At 35.5% G+C, this 18,899-nt stretch overlaps 1 protein-coding gene across 3 annotated transcripts in view; it reads left to right on the top strand.

Moving 5' to 3' along the window:
• LOC111510121 (uncharacterized) overlaps positions 1-17,476 on the top strand; it is a 32,302-nt gene extending 14,826 nt beyond the window's left edge. For 2 of the 3 annotated variants that reach the window (XM_023165994.2, XM_023165992.2), the window contains exons 2-5: positions 5,243-5,425; positions 9,272-9,357; positions 13,483-13,636; positions 17,209-17,476. In XM_023165994.2, the coding sequence (XP_023021762.2) occupies positions 5,251-5,425; positions 9,272-9,357; positions 13,483-13,636; positions 17,209-17,276 (483 nt within the window). In that variant the 5' untranslated portion in view covers positions 5,243-5,250 and the 3' untranslated portion in view covers positions 17,277-17,476. Of the gene's footprint in view, positions 1-5,223; positions 5,426-9,271; positions 9,358-13,482; positions 13,637-17,208 lie in introns of all 3 variants that reach the window. The other variant, XM_023165993.2, reaches the window with a different exon arrangement.
• The last annotated feature ends 1,423 nt before the right edge of the window (positions 17,477-18,899 follow it).

Genomic DNA, 18,899 nt, shown 5'->3' with positions numbered 1-18,899 from the left:
AGTCTCACATGAAAAAATGATGGTAACAAAATGGTAACCTTTTTCTGAATAGTGTTGCAATTGATATATGAAAATTAAAAAATGTTTTTCAATCAGGCCTCTGCCTTTTCATTTTCTGAATTGCCATTAACTTTGAAAATGAGGATGAATAATTCCCATTATCTATGGCTACACAATACAATGAATTCACAATATTACAAAGTCATTTTTTCAAGAGAAACATTACATCGTATGATTGTATCAGGATTTCGGGGACAAGGTCCGACCGCCAAAATATTTTAGATGATAAAAGTAGCAGATTAGGGATTAATTTGTCAAAGGAAGATCTTCCTCATTCCCATATACGTAGATTTCTGATTCCTCAGAAGTGCAGGCCAATGACTTTTTTGAATGCGTGGTAAAAATTGTTAATTAGTCCAAAAAAGAGTTGCTGAATTGAAAGAAATCTTGCTTATCGATAGATGTATAACGCAGTACTCAATGCATGATGAGCGTAACCTCTCTATGGCATGACAAGGTATTTAATACAACATTGTATGAGCTTATCTGGTATTTGCACACATGCCTTGCCATACCCGAGGAATGAATAGCACTCTGGAGGGCTGCCTTCGCTCTGAAATATGTTCTGACTACAGTCCGGAGTGGCACAATTTCAGAAAGGATTTATTTCAGGGCGACTTTTATCAGCAGCCATATTTTCCCATCTCATTTTCGCTGGCGATCAGGAAAATTCGAGAATGAAACTGTGACACCCTAAAAACCGAAATCATTTGTATTATAAGGATTTCCATCGGTCTTTCAAGAAAGTGAGAGTACGCACATGCTATGGGTATGGAGATCATGATAGACGAAAGATATCAGAGATCATGAATAGAAAAAAGCTTCATGCTGCATCTGGATGCTGAAGAGAAGTGTTACCTCGTGCTGGAAAAACTTCATTAACGAAAGGTGATATCAGTGAAAAACTCTCTTTCTGTCCAACGGTTAGCACAAACTTGACCCATCAAGTTGCCGAGAAATAGTAAAGTTGCTGCTACAACTATGCTTGCAGTTCCGATCTCATTCCACTATGGAGTAGTGAAGTGGACTCAGAAGGAGCTGTGTAAGCTCAACGTAAGGACACAGAAATTTGCTGCATCTCCATAAAAGTTTGTATCTTGAACCGCTTGTTATGCTTTGACTGAGATAACGGAGACCGTGGATTTTTGAGTTTGGGGTGATTACAAAACAGAACAATTCTATTTGGAATCTGTAGCAGGAGCAGGACTCATAACATTATTTCTCAAGGCAGCTGTTCGAAAGTTCAATGAACTTGGTTTAGTTTTCGACACCAAACGAAGTGATCTCAACTCAGCAAAGATTTGTGATCCATCCAGTAAAATGCCCAGATGCATGAGTTTTGAATCTGTATGAATTTTTGGATTCAACGGTTGCACTGAAATCAAGAAGTGGAGCTGAAAATATAATGAAAAAGTGTAATATATATTGAAATGCAATATAATTGTGATTAAGTATAATTAGTAATGGAGAAGGTTGGCACAAGATGGTAGGTACTTTAAAAAGTTCGACAACCCAACAGCTTGTTCAACCAACTACCGGTATTCTCATACACATAAAGTCTGTTTTGAATAAAAATTAAGGTTTGGATCCAAATATAACCTTCTTTACATCCAGCATAATAATACGCAACAATTTTTTTCAATTCCCGGAAGACCTCAGGTTTGTTCATTCCTTCGTGAAATTAGACAGTTCCATAGGTTCATTGCGTTTTCCATCATCTATTCATGCCACCCATTGTCACAAAATTGTTTCCTGTACTAAACTCTACGCAACGGAATGCTCCAAAATATTATCATGCATAGTGTACGTGATCTCCCAGACAAGGCTCCTTGTACAGAGTTGCACAAAAGAACGACCAAATTCTTTTTGTTGTTTCAATAATATGGTATAGAAAAATTATTCAACTAATGAATATTACTGCCTGCAGCTAAGGTCCAGGTGCTATCGTAATGAACAATGCATATTACTAGAGTTTTTTTCTCAGCACCAAACCGTTATTTTCAACACCTCGACACGTCTTTCAATCACCAAATGATAATCTTCAAAAGAAAGAATGAACTAAGTAATGAAGAAATCAAAAACAATTCTGTTTATTCAGCATTAAATGAACTACAAAAAAATTAGTCCATTTCATTTCAGCAGGACAAACGGGTAAAAAATTTTTAATATACTTATAATGACGTTTTATCGTGATCTTTTTGTCATTTCAGACCGATTACTCAGATGCTAAAGAACTGCTACTGAAAGAATCATCATTGTGATTCATTATCAACGGATTTTTGTCAACTATAACTACATATCGTATATGTACACCACACAGGCATTGAAAAGTAACTGACCACTTCGACACTGTTGCGATATTCCTGAAACAATGAATTCCGCCAGCCGATTGCAGTTGAATCTGATTGGCCGGCGTGAAGAGGCTTGTTTATTTCACCTATAGATGCAAATGTTCGTGGTGATCATGCTTTGATCACGCATCTATTGTTACTTTTTTGTTGGATGGATATTGTAAAGTCTGTACAGATATCTTGCAGAACATATGTCATACTCCCCCAGATATATTCGCAAAAATTGTTCCATTCCCTAGGAAGTTTCTTGAAAACTGTTAATCATTACGTCATTTCTAAGACTTTGGATATATCCGTGTTATGATTTCGTTAAGTTTCATGAAGAAAGATCAAATAAAACAAGAAGGTTTCGAATGACTGAAAATCTAGTGTATATCTTAAATTCATATTCTCAATTACATATGAGAACGAAGACAAGCTCATTCTAGACTTCGTTCAACTATAGACAAGTCGATAACAAAGTTTATTCATTTATTGATATTATTTTGGCAATAATGAATTCCACAAGAAATTATTCTCGAGAAATATTTTATACTATTTCTGTAACATTCCATGCAAACAATGTGAAATGTAACTTCAGAATGAGATATAATGAAGTGCAAACTCATAAATCATCTAGATATTTTCAAAATTTTCCTTCGACTACTTTTATAGTGGGATAGATAATGCAATAAATATTATATAATATTATATTTCGTTTGTCAGAATTGAGCTTCAATTCATAACTAATTTATATACGTATCGATGAACCGATCTCATTCTAATCACAAATATGTTATAGAAAAATATTTCTCCACATTCTTAAAAAAATGTTACTTTCCATAGTTCATTTCATATTTTTGTACAGCCATAAAGAGTCAACTACATATCTATCTATTGATGAACATTTTCGGAATAATTCACTCAGTTGTACAATGAAATTCTGAATTGCATCTTGTAAAATGGGCATAAATTTTGTTAAACCACATCTCTGATTAGGGTAAAAACAGCATTATATCGAGATTTGTCTCAAAAAGCATCAACTACTTGAGTATTTCTGAGGTAAAACTGTGAACAGAAAGAATAACTATGAAAATGAATTTATGTCAGTATATACTAGTATTCTTTGTAAGGATAGCTAAGATTAATAATTAATATGTAATTAGGCTCTCAGTCTGAATGCAGTGAAATAAAACAGAATTGAGTATAGCACAACGGACAACATTGTAAAGGAAAAATGAACATCTCGTATCGATCTACGCCACCGTTCAAAGGAATTCTATAAAAAAAAAAATTAATTTACGTTTCTTTCGAAATAATAGATTTATTCAAAATATATTAGCCTTGAAAAACACCGTTTCGAGTAACATTAGAATATATTTCAGATAAAGAAAAGCTTTATAAAAAAAATGAAATCTTCCAAAGAAAGGAAAAAAGCAATCATTTTCAAAAAATTAACTCTATACATGGTGTAGATCATGCAAAAAAGTAACTTTCAGACACAAACACATATTTCAGTTTTTAAATGTGATAATACTTATTGAAAACATCCAGAGAATATAATGATAATAAAACTAGTGACTTTATTTTCCATTTTACGTAATAAATTATTTTTCAATTTTTTTCAACGTGAGTAAGTAATTATTGACGATAGGCGGAGTTCAGCCTTGAGCTAGCTGCTCTTCCAGTCAACCTAATAAAGCGCCCTACAACGGAAAAGTATATAAATGAAAGAAAATCTCAACATAGTTATCGGGGGGTGTTCTGTTTCATCAATGAAATCATTTTCAGATTCTCTCCAAACTTATCTACCGTCATCTCTTTCAAACTGCTCGGAATTTCATTGGTAATTTTCGAGATCTGATAACTGTAAGATCTTTTATATTGTTGTGTTTTATGCAAAGAGGGTGTTAAAAGCCGTTCAAACCTCAAGTTCAATATATGTACAACGCTTCGTAATTTAATTTCATTACAGAGATATTTTGGTATTTTAGTTTTAATTATACCATCATATTAGCTTACGGACTGTAGCAACATCCGTTTATCCATATTCAACCAGTTTATAACTTTCAAAGTATGGGTAACGCTTTCATATTTGCGAATACAGAATATCAATCTCAAACAAGAATTTGGTATTTTTTGTGTCCTTTTTTCCATAAAAACTGTGGCATTCGGAACATACAGACAATCTGCCAAATTAAACATTGATAAAACCAAGGTCTCTCAAAGCATCGATTTGATTTTCCTCGATAAATATTGTCTACTACTGTAAAAGATTTTGAAACATCCATATGCTCTGCCAATTAGTTCATTCACATGTTTTTCAAACCCAAGATTCTCATCCATAATGACTCCCAGGTTTATAGCACAATCAACCATATCAATTTGTCAAAGCTAATCAGTGCTTGAGTTGGGTTACAGAATGCCTTTTTTATTTTATGTTTCAGATATTGTTGGTTTTCATTAAATTTGTTCACTCAGCATCTCTACTTATACTATGAACCAATTTCACTCTCTCAATGTCAAAAAAAATCCTTCTGGGTTCGAAAGTATCATATATTAATTTGAAGAAGACACTCGAAGTCAAAACTTTCGAATATATTCTTTAACTATATTGTACCCATATGTATTGAAACTTTTTTGCTGAAATATCAGAAAGCACAGATATTGTTCAATATTATTTATTACCGACGTTATGTCATGGCAAAGCTATTATTTCTTTCAGTTCATTAGAGTTATCAAAATCCAAATAAAGTTTGTTGTTCTAGAAATATTCTCCGTAAAGATTCAGTTACAATTGTTTTTAAACAGCTCGTTGTTATTTTTTAAATAGTTACTTGCACAACTTTCAGATAAGAAAATGGGAGTTCAAATGACCAACTGCTGCGGCTTCAGCTTGAAACATGGGACCATCATAATTGGAGTCGTACAAAGTATAATTGCTTTCATGTTTTTGGTTTTGTCCGCTGCATATGCTGAAAATCCTCACGAACTGGTAGACATGTCCGATCCGTCCATCGTCCCAGACTTGACTAGTGAGTATTATTTAAGGTGTCCGTTTTAAGGGCAAGGCAAAACCCTTCTGTTGAAAACTTGAATGAAAATTGAAATTGAAAACAATTATTGAATTTTTTTTGAGATTAGGCTTTCCAGTTAAAGAGATGTTTGATATCCGTTTTCAAAATGATGGACAGCGTCATAATTGTGATGATGGAATTGCCGATATTTGATGAAAATCCATAATTCATTCAAGTAACACTACACGGTGAGATTTCCACCTGGACAGTTTACAAAACCGCAACACGTGTTTCTCTATACGATAGCTTCCTCAAGCGTTTTCATACTCTTGACTGAGCTATTGTGAGCGAAACACATGTTGCAGTTCAGCGATTTTTTTCTCTACAGCTAAATTTACAGTCCTCAATTTTTGTTTTCAAGTTGTTTGTGGTGTCAACAATAATACGCATCCTATAAGATACAGTCAGTATGAAAACAATGAGCAATTAATAGTGTGTAGTGTAGTGTAGATGATGTTTCAAATATCTCAATTGAACTTGTGTCTATCCTCTTCAAAGAAAATTTTGTAAAACGGTGTTTGTGTAAGTGCTTATAAAATTCAACCCGTACAGGAACTGAAGTCACACGATCATTCTTTTCACAGTAAATTTGGTGAAGAAATTATTCTTGATAAAAACATTTGACTAATGATCGATGTATCGACATGGATATGTTGAACTGATTATTTTCTTTGTAATAATGAAAGGTTAGGTTAGGTCCAAAGTGAGTGGATCTATTCGACCCTCCACCGCAACCCTGAGGGGTTTATTGTGGCTCACACCTATTCACACTCGACCATATAAACCCAGTTTCTCAACGAAGCCGATTAGTTTGTATGGAAAGTGGTCTGTCAGGTCAGATGGTAAGAGTGCGGCTCTGCCGAACTCTTTAGGTCCCCAGCGTGGCAGGCACGAAGTTTATGCTCTGCTGTTTTATCGTTAATGAGGTAGTCGAATAGTCTAGTTGCAAGATTCCTACGTATGCGGGTTTTTGCATGTCAGGTACACCTAACGATGGCGCAGATTCAACCGTGCAGGACTTTTTAGCCTCTGGTTCTGGTGAATCATCACTTGAGCGCAAACGTTTTCTAACCTGCTCATGGGGGGTTTGTTCCTCCACCTGAGATAGATTCTGCGTACGCCGCTCAAGAATGTGGTGCAAGGCAGTTTTATAAGATACTCCGCTCTTTAGGAGACGACTCAGTCGTCCAAACCTTTTTCTTAGGTTCAGTTATTGGATCAGGAGTTGGAGAGTTGGGAAGCTCTCGCTCCTGATCTAAATTTACAGGGAGGTCAGTTGGAGTCGTAAGCTCGGCATCCATCTCCTCTGTAGACTCAGCGTCAGAAAGAATTTTTGAGTTTACTCTGTCCATAAAACTCCCACGAGTAGCTAGAGAAAGAAGGTCAATCACGGCAAAGCTCCGCATTACCGTGACAAGGCGATGCTACGACGAGAGGGCGCCCGGTATCTCGAAGGTTCCGTAGAGACAGCTGATAGGCTCAGTGTCATTTATCCTCTCGGCACGGATACACACACCTTAGGATTAAGCCATCGTTGGGATGCCATTCAGTTAGGAAATAACAGAACCACAAGTGATCCTGTCATTCCCGTATCCAGCGTGGCTACGTGGAAGCAGGCATCCGATGGCCGGTTTGCTCAACCCTCACATCCCAAGCCAATACACTCGCTGAAAACAGCATGCACAGTGGTTCAGGTAGTGGAATATGAACAAGGACAGGCAACCCGCCTTGGAAATATGTAAAGTTATTAGTCTACTCTCTGTTTAAACAAAGAATTGGTCACGACGAGTCCGAAAAATTTCAATGGAATGAAATTATTTGTGATTTGTTAAAAAAAATATTTCATAAAGTGTGTTTACGAAAATATTTCTCAGTAATCTCCATGTTCCATATAGACACTCTTTTCAGATTTTGGTACATCGACCATTGTTACTGGTCCTATATATGAGGATAATGATCCGTGTCTAGCACAGTTTTTCCGTTGATTATGATATCTGACTGTCCTGACATTCAGAAAAGATTCATTTTATTCCTGTCCGTCAATTTTCTTTGTTTTCCACGACATTCCCAGACCATTCGATTCGAATCAGATTCGAATCAGTTTTGGGTTCAATAATGACCCATGTGCAGCCTGGCTGTCTGGGAAAATATCAATCTAGTCATTCCATTGGAGCCTGAAATGTCTGTTCCATGCGCATTGTGATATTGTATACATTTCAGCCTGAAAGACTGATGTGAATTCGCTGAGCGGTAACTGAAATGTACATGTTTTCTCGTGGATTTCAGCCTACGTTCTATGTTTGGTTTCCAACCTATCTGTATACCAAGTGTTTCTGCCGATCGAGTCCCCGGCATTACTGTTCACTCTTCACCTTTCATTATTGATGGCTTTGTTCGCGAAGTTGGTATTGGATTTATATTTTGGTGATTCAAGAACATGTTCGTTTCCCGACACATTCCATCACTTTTGTTTTGTTTGATCTGCTGTGACAAGATGAATTATCTAGTTTGACTCACTCTCACATTCCTATTACTAGATGTGAAGGATGAACTCTCAAAAGAGTTTTCATTGCTTTCCTCATACCCAAAAGAGTAAGTCCTTCCACCTGCAATCGTTTGCTTCAACTACGGTCACCAAACCATATGTTATCATAAATTCAACCATCGGTATATTATGTATCGTAGGTCCTAGGTCTTAGGTCAGTCATGTTATTTTACTTCTTCGTTGGAATCTATGGAAATAAACAGGTCAAAGAAAAATCCCAATTCTATTGTCCTCAACGAACAACTTGATTTAAATAATAGTCCAGTGTCCAGTAATTTTCATCCATCATGGTCCCGAAATATTTTATGATGCAGGAGATCCGAAGGAAGGATCTAGTTACAAAATGTCTATCTTGTCCCGGAAACATATAAGATTCTGATGAAACATGAAATATATTTGCACTAGGTCAGGTTTGGACGTCGCCATAGTTGATTAAATTGAGTGGGGTCTCTCTCCGCAGTGGAAATTTTTCCCCTCATGTAGTTTTTCGATAGCAAACCGTCTTTCTCGGAAGTTTTTGCAGTATTTATGTGTTTTTTCTTCTGAGATAATGTAACCTCTAGTGTCGTTATTCATTACAACACTCGCTCTCAAGTTCGCCTACCTATTAGGGGAGTTACGGTTTTGATTGGCTTGATTACTGCGCAATAGATCTACGAGCTATAATATTATTTGTTGTCATTTTGTATGATTGCCGAACTGTGAGAAATAGTGTGAATCTCACTGAAAATGTGTCAATCCTGAGCACATCAGAAAACGAAGTGGAATAAATCGATTATGAGATATTAGAAGTGATGAACATCGTAACATAAAGATTGAAGGAGATGAAATATGAACCGAAGGTGGCTTCGTTGTATCTTTTTCATATTTTTCCATTCATGAATGTCCTACATTATCTATGTCGATTATCGATGGATTCTGTAAAAAATGTGATATCTTCATTGGACCGCGACTGAGTAGTCGCGGTCCAATTTTATCTCTCCTGATTGGTTCGAGCAGTAGTCATCATATACCTACCTACTGGTCAGTACACTAAGTGAAAATATTGAAGCGAAAACAATTTCTTGATATCGATAAATGTGGATGATGCATACAAATAAAAAATTGATACATATCGAGGAAGAAATTTTGTGGCCTTCTACTTCCCAAATTAATACATAAAAAATCCACATTAAATATAAATATGTCATTGTCAAAGTTATTTCATTCACATTCAATAATTTAATATACAAGTTGTCTCATTTCACTTTTTTTTTCAGTTCTGAAGGTAATTCTCATCATCATATCCGTTGGAAGTGCTCTTCAATGTCTGTTTTCCATTTTCCTGATATTTGGAGCTGAAACTGTAAGTATTAGGTGATCAGTTCTCTGGACTTTGTGGAATTTTTGTGAATATTTCGTAATCAAATTTAATCACTTCAAGAACTCAACTATCGGGAGATATTTTAGTTAGTGGCGGAGAGATTCCAAAAGAGATGTTTCACAAAACTTACCAGCAGCCATAATAAAACTCAAATTCAGATAATCGTCGACGGAATTTTATCAGCCATCGCAGAGAGCTTGTGAAATAGCCCCTTCGATAAAACATCTTCATTGAATTGATGTTGGTTGAAACATTTGCGCATTATTCATATTACCATGTCTGCAGTGCAGAATCAGAAAAAACACAAATTTTCAACCAAGTACCTCTTGGAAGAGAAAGACACCAAAACATAAGTGTGAAATTTTCAACATTGATAAATGTATCAAAATGAAATACTTAGTTGGAAGTTGAAGAGAACATCATTTGGTCATTTAGACAAAGGAATATCACCTCTATCAAAAATACTGAAAACTTCGTAGTCAGTTAGGTTAGGTTAAGTTAGATCTAAAGTGGGTGGGTCTATTCGACACTCCATCGCAAACTTCAAAGTTTTATTGTGGCTCACACCTATTCACACTCGACCAAATAAACCCAGCTTTTTAACGAAGCCGAATAGTTTGTATGGTGACCGGTCTTTCAGGTCAGATGGTGAGCGTACGGCTCTGCCGAACTCTAAAAACTTGATTCGGTCCCCAGCGGAGCAGGCACAAAGTATGTGTAGAGGTAACACATACTGTCTTCCGACAGTCCGAGTCTCTACATATGATGATTCAAATGACAGTGACCTGTAACAAGGCCTGTTAGACATCGTAGTTCATCTCTACTGTAGTCCAACAACTGTTTGGTATCAAGCTCCAAAGGGTGATCAAAAGCTTTGGAGAGAGTCAATCCTGTCATTGGCAAAGCTTTAAGCGATGCCAATGACCAGGTTCTTGTCCGATGAAGCTGCTTGCAGCACCAGTCAGTAGATCATTCACATAATAATCATAGAGGTCATAGTACTATTTCTATCAACAATCAGTCTTGTGCAGAAAAATAACCATCACGTCCATTGTAGGGCAAATGATGATAACATATTGGATGGTTTGTTCTCTGGAGTTTTCGTGAATACTTCTCCATTCAGAAGGATAGTGGTGGTATCATTACTAAGGAATCACTTCGCAACCATATGGCGTGTGTGATAATTTGGTCCAAGGGCTTTTACAGGTTGTATAAATATAGCAAAAATTTCAAAAAGTGGGCCGTTGATCTATCCCGCACTTTAGATGTTAACAGTATACCACAAAACCGTGTTGAAAATTTTGTTGAATTACCTGATTGCCAAAATATGCCAAATGGAGTCCCATATCTCTATATGTATTCAACATCCTAATTGAAGATTTTGTTTCTTGGTGCTTTTTGGGTTTTAAACGTTGAGAAAATAATCACTGCTAATGATTATTATATTCTCCCTAAAGAACTGCTCAATACACCCTGTTGCTTTCAGTGGAACCAAAACAAGACGTTTCCAGTAGAATTCCATTCATTCATTTCATTTCGTGATTTACAGAGTGTTTATTAGTATCAAGTAGATATTTCAAGAAGTTATTCTTAGAGTTATTTCGAAAAAAAACTATTTCGTACATCCTGAAAGTTTTCCCTTTTTTTTTTGTCAAAATGAACCCAAATTTAACCTACTTCAATTATGAATAACATGTAATATTCACCTTGTATCGACATTGGAATGGAAATAACAGTCGGCAGAATGATATTATTCAAAATATTATGGTAGACCTTTCTTATTAGTCAGTGGGCTATGCTTGAAGACTGGCTGTAAACAAATCTAAAGCAAATGAACTTCAAAACTTTCAAGCCAGTCTCTATATACCTACACAGAAGGTTTAATGGACTGACGCCTATCAGAAAACAACTACTCCCCTGGCTAATACCACGAAGGGCGTTGGATTATATCCGACAGGCGTCAGTGCAGGAATCTCCACAGAAAATGTCCTGCATATGCAATTGGCAATGCAACTGAAAGAGTCGACCTTCAATTATGGAACGGGCACACTTGCAGACCGGTTTCGGGCTTATTAGCCACTCATCAGTGCAAGATAGTAATCATCGACCTAAAGTCAATGATATTCCACAATTGAAAATCGGAATTCTTTCAGAGTATTTCATTCCTCTTCCGAAGCTGGAGCGAACATCACAAAATGTCACTCCATCTAGTGGACTAGGTACTAACCAACTGCATATCCGTAATTTGCCCGATTCCTCTGAACAAGGAAGAAAATCTTTCTTATTAGTCAGTGGGCTATGCTGAAAAAAAATTCGTAGATTTTATGAACTCAAATCAATCATTGGGCTGATATTCCAAACAACTGAGAAAAATTAGAAGTTTCTGAGACGCAAGTCCTTGAAGTTGAAAAAAATCGTTTCAATGATATATTATGAATATTCCAAAATATTCAGTTCAATTAACAAGGAGTTCATTTTTGCTCGGACTAAATTGAACTCATCAGGTCCAGTGACGTCTCGTTGTGCACCACAGCCAATATTATGTGGGGGAAAAGTACACCGCTGCCTTTTGTGTAGAAATTTCATTGATGAAATTATCTCCATTAGACTTTTGTGGGAGATGAAAACGTGATAATTTTGATTTTGTGTAAAAACCAAATATAGAAAATGAACCATTTTTATAATAGAAGATGAAAATGTTCACATTTTGATAAAATATACAACTTCAATTGATTTGTCATTTATTATGCTAGGAAACGCACGTTGAATGGTGATACCTCGTTAATCTTCAGCTCGATTTGACTTCTGAGGGTTATGGTCCATAGAGGTTTGCTAGTTGAGGACAAAACAGATTTCAACAGACATATTTGGTCTGACACATTGGAAAATACCTGGAATATTCCTCATGACATTGCAATTACTGGATCCCCGAGTCATTCACATCCAGTAAAAAAGTTGCATCAGCAAAGACTTCTAGATAGACACACGATAAGATATCTGAGGAATTCATTTCAGGGCTGCGAGCTGGCCAAATTTTAGGTGTTGCACGTTCAATCCAGAGATATAAGGATAGTTGTCGTTGAGATGATGATGAGCGAGAATATCAAACTCAACAATTAATTTCGACTCGTATAAATACGTGAACTCCTTTTAAAAAAAATGGGTACTCGATTTGGACAACAATCGATCGGTCTGAGCGGAACATCCTTTTTGTGGATTTTGGGTAGTCCATACAAGTGAGGGGGCTTACTGTGGTGCGGTGTTAGCGATTATCTTTCTTTTTCCGTAAAAAAGACTTGGTGTTTATTCAAAGTCTGGTACAACTTATATTATATTAGACAATGGAAATCACTTAGGTGAAATTTGAATATAATGAATGGGGTAGAAATGTGAATACCCACTTTGAAACCAATGGGCAAGTTTTTCTAAGATGCCAAAAAACTTTATTTTTCATATAAATAAAGTAGCTTAAATTTGTTGTAGAAAACAAGGCTGGATACATGCAGTGAATACAAAAGACAAAACAATTGTTTTATCAGTTCCTCATTCCAGAAGAATTGGAACTGCAAAACACAAGACAGTGAAATACCATTGTCCTCAATATTATTGAGACGCTACTTGACCTAATAATTTCAATGTAGCTATGGTTCAAATTGGCACCTTATCACTTCAAATAAGTGTATCAAATTTCAATAAACTCTATTCAAGGATATTGAAGATATTTTATGAATAGTATTACATATAACATAAAAACTTGTTTTTTAATAAAGTTCTAGATTTTTGTCTCATATTCAGGAAACAAACGATGAGTACATTTAGGATATGAATGGATTATTTCGTTAAATAAAACTGTCGTCCATATTCAATCAATGCATTCAATAACAGATACTTTAGATTCAATGAAGTCTTTTCTCTCAATGTGTGATTCTTATCAGCGAAAATCAATGGACTCACTTATGTGAATAATGGTTCACAACAATCAAGATTTAGCATTGAATTAAGATGAATTGATGAAGGTATCTTATTTGTTATAAAATTGTTCATCATCCAAAGTGAAAATAAATGAAGCAAAACACAATGAATCGTGCATGATTATTGTTTTTTCAGAATCGTCCGGGTCTTTTGACACCATGGTTGATATTGAATCCTATAGCACTTGGTGTCTACATCTTGGCTACTCTGACAGCTATTATTCATCATACCAGTTTGAATATGACGCCTTTCATCATTGGACACATGCTTCTTGGAATCATAATTGTTCGTAAGTAGAATTATATAAAAAAATACAGCGGTGAAAACTGAAGGTTTTTGAACTCCCAACTGTAGTTATATATAATCAAAATGTGAAATTGGAACCCTTTTCTCAAGAAAACATCTAACAGGTACACTGGTAAGGTACTCCTGATTTTTCGAATCATAAATGTATATTCGCATTTCGAAATTTCGAAAGTTCACTATTTCACTACTCTTTTTTCAATGTGATGGGTCAGTGGTAGATAAAATCTGGTAACCTGGTAACTATCGATATTTGAAATCTGACGTACAGAAAAAATGATACTCTGAAAGTACACTACAAGATGCTTTTCTTCCTTTCCCTAGTTGGATTAGTAAGCGCACTTACCAAAATGTTTCGACATGTAGATCCAAATTTCAATAGAATACGCCATTTCGACTACGATAGTCGTATTCTACTGACATCCAGTAGATACTTCCACTATTTCCAGACACTTCAAATTCAAAACGGGGAATGATAAAAGGATGACGACTGTGATTGGCTGGTGAAGGAATAACTATGTACAGCTTGGCAAGTCTGTCTGCGCCTGAATAGTGGATGCGCAGTAGATCAGCTGAAAGAGTGATGCGGGAGCTCGTGTTAGTACAGTACGTGGACAAACTATTCGGTTTGGTGAACTGTGAATTATTTGTTGTTTTTGGAAATGTTTTCTTACAGTAAACTGAATAACAAGATTTATGCAAGTGGAAGCAACGGCACATGAAATAAGAATTACTTTCACGAAGATAAGAAGTAATAGTATTAATTAGTAAAATGGTAACCGTTATTGCCTATTAACTTTGAAAGTTCATGAACGAGTATCTGAAGCCACAGAGGTTTGCATGTGAAGTATAAGAAAATGCAAATCAGAGATGAATAATATGTCAACATTGTGATGGATAAGGCTGATTTGGAAAGTTTTATGCAGATGCATAATTCCAAGCTTGGGGAAATCAATAGAACTATCATACGAGCCTACTGTCAGGGTAACAGGATAGCAGCTTGAATTTCGATTGGGAAAGCTAAAAGAAAAGGTAAAAATATTATGGAATGCCAACCTACCTATTCGATTACTCAAGATAAAATTCTTCAAGAAAATGCGGATCTACAGAGAAACGTGTTGACATTTCATTCATATGAAGACACACACACGTGTTATCATGGAAGGTCTGAAAAAACCTGATAGTAAAGGCCATCGTCTGATCATAATACATGCGGGAGGTGAAAATGGGTTTGTGCTTAATGATTACATTGGATGTAAATCAAATAAATGCAGGTGATTATCATAATAAACATATAATGAAAACATCGACAAGATGCCAACATCGATCAAAATATCCAATATGCAATCATAGTTATCAGAAAGAAATATTTTATTTGGAAAAAACATGCTGAATCCTGAATTTTATGCCCTCATAAACAACTTCGAGGTGCTGAAAAACAATTAGAATAAAATACTTAGCTATCCAAATTAGGTTTATGCACTGTAAATGTGTGCAAACTTGTAATAGTAGTTGAATAAATTCAATGGCCAACTTCTAATTGTCAATACTTTATCATATCTGAATGTTTGCAATTTGATTATTTCCATTGAGTAACTATAGAATCGTTTTTGTCCATTGATTAACTATAGAATGGAAAGGGACCCAGTTAATATAGTTATTTTTATTTAGTGTGTCATCATGATTGGAAACTTTCAGAAATAATGAAAGATTGGAATATGTGAAGTTTTGTCTGCAATTATTGTTGGAATATAAACATCATTGACTGAAATGCTGAGATGCTCTGATATAATCGAAATAAAAAATGTTATAGGGGAGCTCTCATTGACGCGTTTTCATTGTTAATATTTCACCTGGAATAACTTAAATTCTGAACTTTAATATAATGATACATAATATATTCAACGTGCCAGTAACACTCGTAAAATTCAACGAGCCGCATTGAGATTTATATTATTGAAAAACTTGAAATTTAGGCTTCGGGCACGAAAATCGCGATGGCGACTGCGGGGTGACGTGAATCGAAGCGATGAGGATATGTATTTCGTGTGAACACGAGAGCACCGCTCATTTCGTACGCGTCACCTATTCTGTTGATGTTGTTGTATATATCGCTACCTTTCCGCCGCGTCACATCGTTTCGCTTCGCTATCGGATGACCATCGCCATTTTCGTGCCCGCAGCCTTATACGTCAAGACAGATAAGCGTTGTATATGCTCGCAATCGTTCTACGAATGTAATTCTGTAAGTTTCGGGACAAAAAAACTATCTTCAATATGTCAACAACATCTTTCCGGATATCTCACAAAAACATTTCAGTTAATTCTTACTTTACAACTTCATGTCTTCGTCACAATAGAATAACATAAAACACACTCATACATTCAGTTAATTTCATCCCACCCAAAGGAATTTCGTTCATTTACCATTCACTACAATGTGATCATAATGAAGAAAAGAGAATTGAAACTTTCTATGTTTTTTTACCACTTTTATTCGTAACTAACGTTACTACAATTTCATCCTATATGGACATTTTTGAACTTATACATTAAACTAACAATGATTCATCACATTAGCCATTCGGGAATGGTTTGAAAACGTCGAATCATTTTCATCTAGTCTGAAGGACCTTTAATGTTGAGCATACCGTCGCTACCACATAAAAGGTAGATATATGCTATCCCGGACTATTTGAGATAAACAATCTTACTATAGATGATCTGCATGTAACTCCAACGGTATAGGCAGCGCACGCCAAGGGAACAAGAATTTTTTCGACTCACTTATAACTTATTATGACCAAAATTACACAAAACCTTTGTGAATTGTAGCCTATATGTGATTTTGATGTATAAGTTGTGTTCATTATGTAAGGTTTCATCTAAGTCATCCATTCCCTCAAACTTTCAAATTTATATTAGTATAGATTCCGTATGTAACTCATCATGCCCGAAATGCTCATGTTATCGATATCGGTGTAATCCCAGATTAAAATCCATCCGTCGTCCCCTGAGTGATAGTACTTATGTACCCAGATTAGCTCTCAGTTCTTCTTCTTCTTCTTTTTCTTCTCTAAATTCGTCTAGGGGGCGCAGCGGTCTTGCTCGAAGCAATGCTGCCACACCTTTTAAGTCACACTTTTTATGATGAAAAATAATGATTTTTTTGATTTTTTTCAAATATATATTAATTGGGTCGCCTTCTCTTCGGGAGACCTTCGGATTTATAATTCACATACATAGCCCCTTCACGTGGTTATGCGAAACACCCCGGCCTGGATAGCGGCGTGAATAAAGGGGCCCTTGAACTTCACCAATACAATGGACTAGCACAACAAAAAACGAATCCCCACGATAGCACATGGCATCCGCATATCTTCTTTGTGGGCGGACGTTATTAGCACATCTGTCCACTACCACGGCCACCACGAAACTTCCCTAGCCGATGAAAATTGTTTCATAATGATTGCTTCATATAAGTATGGAATATGTAGCACATATAAGATGTACAAGGCACAGTGAATCTAAAAAAATAATCCGTCTTTTTTTTTTCAGTAATCGTGGCCTACAAGATAATGTGCGTTTGGAATTTCTACAAGCACCTGAAGAGTCTGAATTTCTGAGGAAATCATGGCCGCAATCCAAATAACTTCTTCATTCTTGGAAATAACATATCTTATAAGCACAATAATAAGTGTTACACAGCCTTTTTCAGATTGCTAGTCTAGATTTTATTCAGTATTTCAAAGAAATATGTCACACTTTCAAGTAGTGAATGGAATAATAATTTTATTAAACGATTTCAGGTGAAAATACACGAAAATTTGAGTTTTTCAAGAATCCTCACCTATCATTTTCACAACAATTCAGTAATGTACGGAAATTTGATTTTCTTCAATAGATTTGTTTTAAGCAAGATCAAAGTACAACACATATTGATAAATTGATGGATGCAGCCGTTATTACGTGGTAGGAAATCATCATGGAGAATTGAAACTTTCTGTTTTTTACAACTTTCATTTGTAACTAACGTAACTGCAGTTTCATCCTATAAGGAGTTTAACGTATGAGTTTGAAAATGTCCTTATTATAGGATGAAACTGCAGTAACGTTAGTTACGAATAAAAGTGGTATGAATGAATTAACGTTTATTATTTCTTTTTGTTTTGGTTTACATTTTGTTTATATGTTACAATCTATGGTGCCCTACTGTAGGCTTATGCCTCTTCAGGGCAATAAAAGTGGTAAAACACATAGAGTTTCAAATCTCATTTTTCATCACCATATATTTCATATAATTTTTTATGAATTTCCCCAGAAAAAACAGTAAACTGTTGATTCCTAGAAAAGGCATGTGATATAAACATATCCAAGAAATATATTATTTACATTATATAGCAATTTGGTTAATGATATATGATTCATTTGAATAACGAATGTTTGAAATACAAACTGTGAAATTCAACGTTCATATTGAAGTAGTTGTTTAGAAAGTACCTTTTCTTTCATGTAATTCAATGTTTATATAAAAGTATTCGTTTTCATTTCTTTGCATGATCATTTTGAAATAAATTATTTTCTTTCTTCCTTTAGATATTTTCCACACTTTTGTAAAAAGTTGGAAAGCCAAAACTTTTCTAATTTATAAATTTGTGAGTGATTGTTTCATTGATTACTCATTAAAAAAAATCACGGAAAGTACTTTCGAAGCTGAATAGTTTATATTTCCATTCACGATTCTATTTTCAAGATATTTTTTCTCATTAGTCAGTGGGCTATGCTTGAAGACTGGCAGTAAACAAATCTAAAGCAAATGAACTTTAAACGTTCAAGCCAGTCTCTATATACCTACACAGTAGGTTTAATGGACTGACGCCTATCAGAAAACAACTACTCCCCTGGTTAATACCACGAAGGGCATTGGATTATATCCGACAGGCGTCAGTGCAGGAATCTTCACGGAAAATTTCCTGCATATGCAATTGGCAATACAACTGAAAGAGTCGACCTTCAATTCTGTAACGGGCACACTTGCAGACCGGTTTCGGGCTTATTAGCCACTCATCAGTGCAAGATAGTGACCATCATCGACCTAAAGTCAATGATATTTCACAATTGAAAATCGGAATTCTTTCAGAGTATTTCATTTCTCTTCCGAAGTTGGAGCGAACACCACAAAATGTTCCTCCATCTAGTGGACGACGTACTAACCAACTTCATATCCGTAATTTGCCCGATTCCTCTGA

The sequence above is a fragment of the Leptinotarsa decemlineata genome, unplaced genomic scaffold, assembly GCF_025532065.1.
Source record: "Leptinotarsa decemlineata unplaced genomic scaffold, Ldec_3_MD MMD2_tig00026369_RagTag_RagTag, whole genome shotgun sequence".
In the NCBI taxonomy this organism is placed as follows: Eukaryota; Metazoa; Arthropoda; class Insecta; order Coleoptera; family Chrysomelidae; genus Leptinotarsa; species Leptinotarsa decemlineata.
This window is presented reverse-complemented; position numbering and strand designations above follow the sequence as displayed.